This window comes from Phalangium opilio, unplaced genomic scaffold (assembly GCF_054372755.1).
Source record: "Phalangium opilio isolate 3A_F unplaced genomic scaffold, DU_Popi_V2 ptg000217l_1, whole genome shotgun sequence".
Classification (NCBI taxonomy): domain Eukaryota; kingdom Metazoa; phylum Arthropoda; class Arachnida; order Opiliones; family Phalangiidae; genus Phalangium; species Phalangium opilio.
Window position 1 is genome coordinate 3,333,196 of NW_028324218.1, and position 9,034 is coordinate 3,342,229.

General features: G+C 31.4%; 1 protein-coding gene across 1 annotated transcript; it reads left to right on the top strand.

Annotated features, from left to right (window-relative positions):
* Positions 1-140: 140 nt before the first annotated feature.
* Positions 141-5,538, top strand: LOC149615697 (ionotropic receptor coreceptor Ir8a-like). Its single transcript, XM_089856088.1, has 15 exons — positions 141-201; positions 297-443; positions 558-761; positions 813-979; positions 1,147-1,200; positions 1,488-1,628; positions 1,692-1,787; positions 1,857-1,958; positions 2,011-2,109; positions 2,350-2,562; positions 2,633-2,794; positions 3,273-3,435; positions 3,513-3,762; positions 4,453-4,770; positions 5,175-5,538. The coding sequence occupies exons 1-15, from the start codon at positions 141-143 to the stop codon at positions 5,536-5,538; spliced, it is 2,541 nt and encodes an 846-aa protein (XP_089712214.1).
* The last annotated feature ends 3,496 nt before the right edge of the window (positions 5,539-9,034 follow it).

Consider the following 9,034-nt stretch of genomic DNA (forward strand, 5'->3'; position numbering starts at 1 on the left):
AACTGAATGTTTCTAGAAGTCTCTGTATTGATTACTTTTTGTTTACACTACCGTAACCATAGCAACTCTAAATACGCAATAAATACATCATAAACGCATTCTAAACGTATCTAAAAAGACGGAAACACCTATGGGGCAGCATGATTTACATATATTTCTTCCTAATTACAAGCATAGGAACCATAATTTGTCAAAAACCAGGTTTGCATAACTTGCATTTTGATTGGACTATTCCAAATTGAAAAAAACGCAACTTTTCCCGCCATTTAAAGACTACCTTTACGTACATCTTTCAGATTTCGTCTTAGTTGTCGATGACTTTGATTTAGAATTAATTGGAAACGCTGCCGAATATATTCAAATCAATTCAGAAAAGTCTAAACCGCGTCTAAACTACGTTTTAGTGAAATTTGAAGAAAATATTCATAATGTCACAGAACAGGGTAATTAAACTTAACTTATTAGCGTACTTCAAGATATGGACTTTTGACGTTAACAGAAGTAACATGATATTAAAAAGTATGACAAATTAATAAATATTATTTTAATTAAAATAGTACGGATCTTAATTCAAAGTGGAGCCGATTTGGTTACCGATTTCACTTGCGAGGGGCTACCTAGTGTCCAGAATGTGGCCAATCAGGGTCAAGTACCTTATATCCACGTTAAATCGCCCGTTGCTCAAAATGTCCAAGCAGTTGTGGATTATTTGAAAAAACTCGAAGCTAAAGACGCGGTTTTGATGTTTAAGGACAAATCAGGTTGGATTTTAAATTAATAAAGTTAATTACTAATTAATTTGAATTAATTAGGTTTCGAACACGCTTTTTGCCACGTGATTGACAACGTTGAGATGGCAGTACTGCTAGTTGAAGGCTTGTCTTTGAATAATTTGAACAAATTAAAAAATGTCACTAGAAGGCATTCACACTACGTTGTTTTTTCCAACAAATTCGATGGCGATATGGTTTTAAAGAAGGTTAGTGACTGCTTATGTTATTTTTCTATTGGAATTTATATTATACTGCCATTAGTACACAAAAAATGTACATCAAAGCCAACGTTACTTTACACTACTATCAAAGGCGGGGGTATTTAATTTTAATGAATTTAAGTGAAATTAAAGATAATTTTTTATAATTATAGGCGTACGATCATAAATTAATGTTGGGAGATAGTCGTTGGTTATTTGCGAGTCAAGTAAGGTTTAATTTTAATTAATTTTAACTTAATTTATTAAAATTATACCAAAATTGTGTTAAGAGAGGAAGTATGAATTCAGGGTGAAATGGTCCCATGTTAAACCTATGGCCCCTGTAGAAATGTTGTTCCTGCTGCACTTCGCTGTTCAGGGAGAAGCTACCTTACAGGGGCTATTATAAAATAATTATTTTAAAACTTTTAAATTTTATTTAAATATATATTTAAGTTAATTAAGGGTATAAAACTTCTAATTAATAATAACTAACACTCTAATTAACTATTAGGATGATCAAATCCTTAATTTCAACGAAAAAACTAACAAAATAACGATTTTAAAAACATCAGAGGATTTTGTATGCAAAGTTGCAGCTTTTAAGGGCAAAGATTGCAGCTGCAATAGCAGCTATTGTTTCAGGATAACTGACGTGAGTTAATTAGATTTAATTAATTTCTAAAGTAAACAATTATTTTTAATTAATATTAAACAGTTCAGGGAAAATTACTACCAACTTGTGATGTCATATTTTGCCAAAGTAACTAGTGATTACCCGCCAAGGGGAGTCAGTATGGCAACTTTAGTCAAGGTATTTTAATTAAATATAATTAAGAAATAAATATATAAGTTACGGCTGGTAATTTAATTTTGTAATTAGGAATTGGAAACTGGTAATTATCCAATGTACTTTGAAGATTATAAGTTACAGCCTGAATTGGGATTTAATTACTACATAAAAACGGATTACAACGTACCCAAGGTAATTACGCAATAATCTACCAGTAATTGGGTAACTAAGTTAATAATTATAGATCGGTAATTGGGAGAAAAATATGGTGAATATTACCATAAGACCAGCGAAAGATTTTGAACGTTTGACCCGAAGAAAATTAAAAATTGGGACCATTCTTGTAAGTACTAACAAAAATCAGAAGTATATAATACTTCTCTTCGAGAGAAGTGTACGTACCACAAAGAGGAGTAACTGTACCACGATTCTTCCCCAACTTCCCTTAATATTTGGAGCAAGTTTACGAAACCGAATACATAGTTCCCTCATCATTACTATTTGCCATCCTTCTTCTATTATCCCCTTCTGCTAACACGAATAACTTTAAAATCTAATCAAACTTAACTTTAACTAACTTCAGGAGCAACCATTCTTATTCGCAACTGGAACGAAAAACTACTTAGGTGACCCAGAATACGACGGATTCAACATGGACTTCTTAAAAGAGTTGCAAGCTGAATTGAAGTTTGATTACGAGTTCGTAATTCCTCCAGATGACGCGTTTGGTATTTACGACAATGAAACCATACCTTACCCTCATTGGAACGGTCTAATGGGTTTAAGCGTCAATAAGGTACTTGCAAAATTAATTAACTTTGGATTCAACCTTCCTTAACCCCTTACTGACGTCATTGTCCCATTAGTCTATAGACTTAATACTAGCCCCATTATCAATGACAGCTGAAAGGTCTGCTTACGTTGACTACGTCACACCATACTATGACCAAACTGGAATTGGCATTTTGGGACGTAGACCACAGTTTGAACCATCATTGTTCAAATTCATGTCCGTTTTAACGCCAAAGGTTGGTACCGATTTTGATTGCGTAATACCTAAGCCTAATTGCACCATAAGTTTACAAGTGATATGTTCGCTCCATAAGTATGATATGCACTACCTATACAAGTTCGTAATGCTAATGAGAAACTTAACAGCAGCTCAAGATAACTAGTTCGAGAAGGAGAACGACGGAAGCGAGTCAATTGAATTGAAGTCCTAAGTACACTCAGTGGTGGTTAATTAATTTTGCAGCTAGGACCTATTCCATCTAGGCACTCCTATTTAGTCCGCATTACTAAGCCCAAATTTGACAGCAGCGCCCCACTCACTCACTCACTCACCAGGCCTCCTTCGCTTTACCTCCTCGAATCTATGACCTACCTCACTCACTCCCTCACTTCAAAATGACAAGCCTTTCAGTTTGTCATGACCAGATATTAATTAAACAAACTTATGGAAGGAACATATCTTATGAACTTATGAACGATTCGTTACCGTTTCAGGTTTGGTACTGCATCTTGGGTTCGGTTATTTCTATAAGTATTGCTATTTGGTTTGTGGATAAGTATAGTCCTTACAGCGGGACCAATATGGGCGAACCCAACTGCCGGAAGTTCACAATTCGTGAAAGTTTATGGTTCACCTTAACTAGTTTCACACCTCAAGGTAGGTAGGAATTATTTGGCAACGTATAGTTAGGCCTAACTGCAGACTTATCCCAATCCTTCATTACTTACTTGTAGGTGGTGGTGAGGCACCGATGTCCATTTCCGGTCGAGTACTTGTGGCCGTTTATTGGTTGTTCGTGGTTTTGATCCTGGCTACATTCTCGGCCAACTTGTCCGCTTTGTTGACTGTGGAACGCATGGATGCCCAAATTAATTCTTTGGATGAAATGGCCAAAGAGTCCAATTTTAATTATACAACTTTAGCAAGTAGCAGCATGTACCAGTACTTTCAAAATATGGCCGAAGCAGAGGATGAAATATACAGGTTTGTACATAAAAATAGCAATAGGCCTAAAAATGCGTGGTTAACCTAGGGCCAAAAAGTAGGCTTAGGTATTTAGACCTATTTGTTGAAATCCAAAAACTAGGCTTAGCTATTCCTCGACGCCCAAAAAGTGGGCTTACATTTTAGGCCTATTTCCTAGGGCCCAAAAAGTAGGCTTAACTTTTAGGCATATTTCCGTGCAGGAACAAAAAGTGGGCTTAAATTTTAGGCCTATTTCGGTGAAGGAACAAAAAATAGGCTTAAATATTTACTTCTATTTCTTGAGGCTCAAAAAGTAGGCTTAACTTTTAGGCATATTTCCGTGCAGGAACAAAAAGTAGGCTTAAATTTTAGGCCTATTTCGGTGAAGGAACAAAAAATAGGCTTAAATATTTACTTCTATTTCTTGAGGCTCAAAAAGTAGGCTTAAATTTTAGGCCTATTTCGTTGAAGGAACAAAAATAGACTAAAGTCATTACACCTATTCCTTGAGGCCCTTTTAAAAATTAGGCTTAAATATAATTCACCAAGGCTTAAATTAACTCTAGTTTGATCGAAGACTCCAAATAGGTCAAACTATTAGGCCTTATTTCTTCTTTTTGATACCAAAATGGGTCAAAATTGCCTAAGCCTAAATCAATCAATCAAACTGTAATTAAAATACATCTACTCCTACCTGATAATAATTAGCAAATGGAGAGATGCCACTTTGAAATCTGGTAGCGACTACAGTCGGTATCGTGTCTGGGACTACCCTGTCCAAGAACGTTACAAAATCATTTTTGAAAAGATCAAAGAAACTGGACCAGTTCAAAGCATCGACGAAGGAATCAAGAAAGTCTTGGATGACCCTAAAGGTCGATTCGCCTTCATCGGGGACATTAACACGGTTCGATTCCTAGTCAATCAAAACTGCGAATTCATTCAAATCGGGGAAGCCTTTGGGGAACACCCCTACGCCATCGCCCTCACTAAGGGGTCGTCCATGTTGGAAGAATTCAGTAATCGGTACGAAGTTCGTGGTTAAAGCGAGAAGTGATATCTAGTTTACTAGGGAGAAGGTATAAATTGGCGCCAGATTTACAGCTTTATCTCCAGTCCAAACGTGAGTATGTCCGGAGTTAATCCCCGCCACCTCTAAATTACAACAACCAGCATCTCATTGGTTCCTGAAAACTCGTGCACGTCAGCGCGACGCGAATGAGAAAAAAATTACAGTCATATTTTCCGACTGAGGAGAGGCGCAAATAGCCCGGCGCCTCCTTTTACGTCCCCCCTTGTATTTTGAAAGGGGGACTGCTGCGACTATGGCGCGCGGGAATACTTAGGCATCTTATACCTTCTCCCTAATAAACTAGATATCACTTCTTGGTTAAAGATAAGCATTTTATATTAAAACGTTGATGTTTTAGGGTCATGAACTTGAAACGTCAACGTTTCTTCGAGAATAAGAACTCTTTTTACTGGAACACGACAAAACGCAAGACTTGCAACGCCGATAAAGACAACTTGGGTCTCTACGACCTCGGAGGTGTTTTTATTGCCATGGCAATTGGAATGTCTTTAGCTCTCTCGGCATTGTTCATCGAGCTCAAACTTTTGGCGCCTAAAAAACTCGTGGTGCATCCTACAGGGTCACGGGATAGCCCCATGGCGCGAATTGGTACCCTAATGCCCGACGGTAAAGTTGTACATAATAACGTACATGTTTGCAGACCAGAACCAGGGTGTATCGGATTCCGACGTAATATTAAAATAAATACTATAACTTGGTAATAATTATGATTTACAAAAAGGCTGGAACAAATTGCGCCACTGTATCTAAATCGAAATGGTCTATAATTGAAATTGAAATTGATTTTTTGGTTTAAATTATATTACCTAAATGTATTATTTGTAAAAGTTTGAATTAATTAAAAAATAAAGTTTATTTTCTACTTACTGTTTAATTATTATGATACTTTTTAAATGATTTTATTGGATGACGTCATTTTGACGTCAATATCTTCCCTCAGCATTACTGGAACGAGGCATCTAACAAATTTTACTATTAAAAATAGAATAAAATATTAAAATATTAAGAAAAGTAAATAAATTATTAAAATATAACAAAAAATAAATAAAATATTAAAAATGAATTATAAACAAATATTATAAATAAATTATTAAAAAATGTGTAATAAAATAATATTAGAATATAATAAATAGTTAAAAGTATAATAAATGGTTAAAAATATAATAAATAATTAAAAATATATAATAAATAAATGGAATTATTAAAACTATACAATAAATAAATAAATTATTATAAAATGGCTCTATACATCATCACATTATCCCAAAAATTAAATATTTAAGTCAATTTGTTTAATTTATTACTTAAAAACCAACCGTATGTTTTTATTTATTTTTAAATGGCCAAAAATTTTACAACTTTTACAACGCAAATGTATTATTATTTTCTTCTTTTATATCATTTTGTTTTATTTTTTTCTTAGAAATTTGAATTTATTTCTCTCAGTTTTGTATTTTTTTTTTTTTTTTCACTTTCCAAAAAGATTCATAATATTAATATTAATTTACAGTTAGTTATACAATGTTATTTATTTATGAGTAAAAGTTTTTAATGAAAATTATTATTAGTTTTTTTCTTTTTAAGTAATATTTAGGTCTTCCACAATTATATGATGTCGTTTTTAATTACTCGTTCAAAAAGAAACGATTAAAGAGTATTTTACAATAATTTTACAATCAAATTAAACTTTAAAATAATTCTAAAAACAAGCTTAAACTTACCCCATTTTCTTTTAAATTTTTTTTTTTAAACTTTTTTTTTCAGGTATAATTTAATTAATCTCAAATCTAATTATTTTTTATTAATTTTTCTTTAATCTAATTATTTAAGTTGATATGAGGAAATTGTGTTATAGTGTGAATTTTAATGATTTCTCAACTAAACCTATATGTCAATTAAATTTAATTATTTTACATTACACAAGTTAAATTTTTAATTTTTTTTTGTTAGCGTAGCGTTATTATTTAATTTTATTTTTGGGGGGGTTTAAAATGACGTAACGGTTGACGTCATAATAGTCGTGGAGAATTTGGGTTATCATGAGTCATGACTAAACGACAGAATTACATTTACGGGCGAGGCCTTTTCATTGGATAAGCGCAGGGAAGGCTTACGTCATATTTTTTACGTCATTATTTTTTTATCTACGTCACAATCAATTAAAATATAGACTAATTAATCCTTATATCATTTTAAGGCCAGCGCCCATGAACTAATATTACCACGTTTAGTTAACACTATTACACGTACATTTATTTTAATTGTATTTTTTATTTTTAATTTTTTTTTTATTCTTTGTGAACCCAAATTCTCTACGATTAAATTTTTAATAATTTTATCTTTTTTTCTTTTTAATATATTTAGCCCTATTTTTTAACGCGATATTTATTTATTTATTTATTTATACAATTTTATTTTATAATAATCTCAAATAAACTATTTTTTATTTAACAATTTGAATTTTTGCTTATTTTATTTTTTTGAACTCATCGTAGATCGTAGTCTTACATACAATGCACTTTATTTCCATCATGGGTTTTTATTTTAATTTTGGATAATTTTAATTAAATTAATTTAAATTTTATGTTTAAGAGTTAATTTTTAAGGATATCTGTTTGGTTAATTATTATTATTATTATTATAATTTAAATTAAAATAAAAAATAAAATAAAAACCAATATTAATTTTAAATTTTGCAGGAATTTTAAGTTAATTTTGCTAATTACTTACACAAATCGATAATTTTTATAATTTTTAATTTCCCTAATTTAAATAAAAAAAATCAAATATTAATTAAATAACTTTATTTCAGGGAATTTAATTAATGGCTAATTAAACAAATTAGATAATTTAAATAATCCCTAACTTAATTAATTTTAAACATCGTTTATAATTTTTTATTTACGAACCTAAAATTATTTTAAAAATTTTACAAATAATTTTAATAAATAAATTCAACTTAAAAATTACTTGAAAAAATATCGCAAAAAAATAATAAATAAATAAAACCGCGTAATGACATTCAATACTAACTCCCATACCGCACCACGACCCCATCCCTATCCTCTGCCAATACTAAACCATCCAGATATCCTTAACAACTAACTTTTTAACAATTTAATAAAGCATATAGACATTTATGGCGAATAATATAATTTTAAAAATCTATTAACTTTTTTAGTAGTAAGCCGAAGATAATTTTTAACCGTTTTTAACCGGTAAAAAACATGGCCTAATTTTTTTTTTAAATGTTGAGATCATTGTAAGCTGGAATGTAGTGTACGGAATTTGTGTGTTGTTTATTTATTTGTTTTTTTAGTGTATTTAAATAGTTTTGTCAAAAAGAGAATTTGAAATATTTTTTTTTTTTGGATTCTTTGGTATATTAAATCTATATCTATGACATTACTTGTGATTTTTTTTGTAACTAAATCTTTTTTTTTTAAATTTGTATAATATATATATTTATATTATATATCTATGCTTATTTATTTACTGTGGGACCTGTATTGGGTAACCTTTTCATAGATACACCGATATGATACAACTTTTCCAAAATTCAATCTTCCTCTAATTTAATTTTACCCCTGTTTTCATTAAGCCTTGGCTTAAATTTCTAAAGGTCAACTTGAAGGTTACGCTGGACTTCGAATGATGTTTCCCAAGGTCAAAGTTCATTTTTTTCCATAAATTTATTTTCTGATGATCCAATCAATCTTCGTAATGTTTGACCTTTCTCAGCCCTAGTTGACCTATTGACCTTAACCTGACCTTACTATAACATCAATCAGTTCAATCTCAACTATTATCATAATACCATCACGACGTCTTATCATCTCACTAATTCCTTGATTTTTTTTCTTTTGCAAACACATATATTACACGTAATCAGTAGAGGTCACAGGGGGTCAAATTATTTTCTTTTCTCTTCTTTTCTTTTAATCAATCTTCCCAATAAATTAATCTAGTTTTTTTTTCGTCGGTTGTTTTCATCATCATTTTTTATCAAATTCGGTGGTTAGTTTTATTTGACGCCATCATCTGAGCAGTTATTTCAAAGTTATCAGTGGATTTTGGCGGTTTGTCGACCCGATCTCAAGCGAACATCGAGCATATCGAACGAGATCAAGAAGCCAATGTACCATAAGCGACTACAACGATTGAGCATGCCCAGTCGATACCCGTTCAAAACCAAAG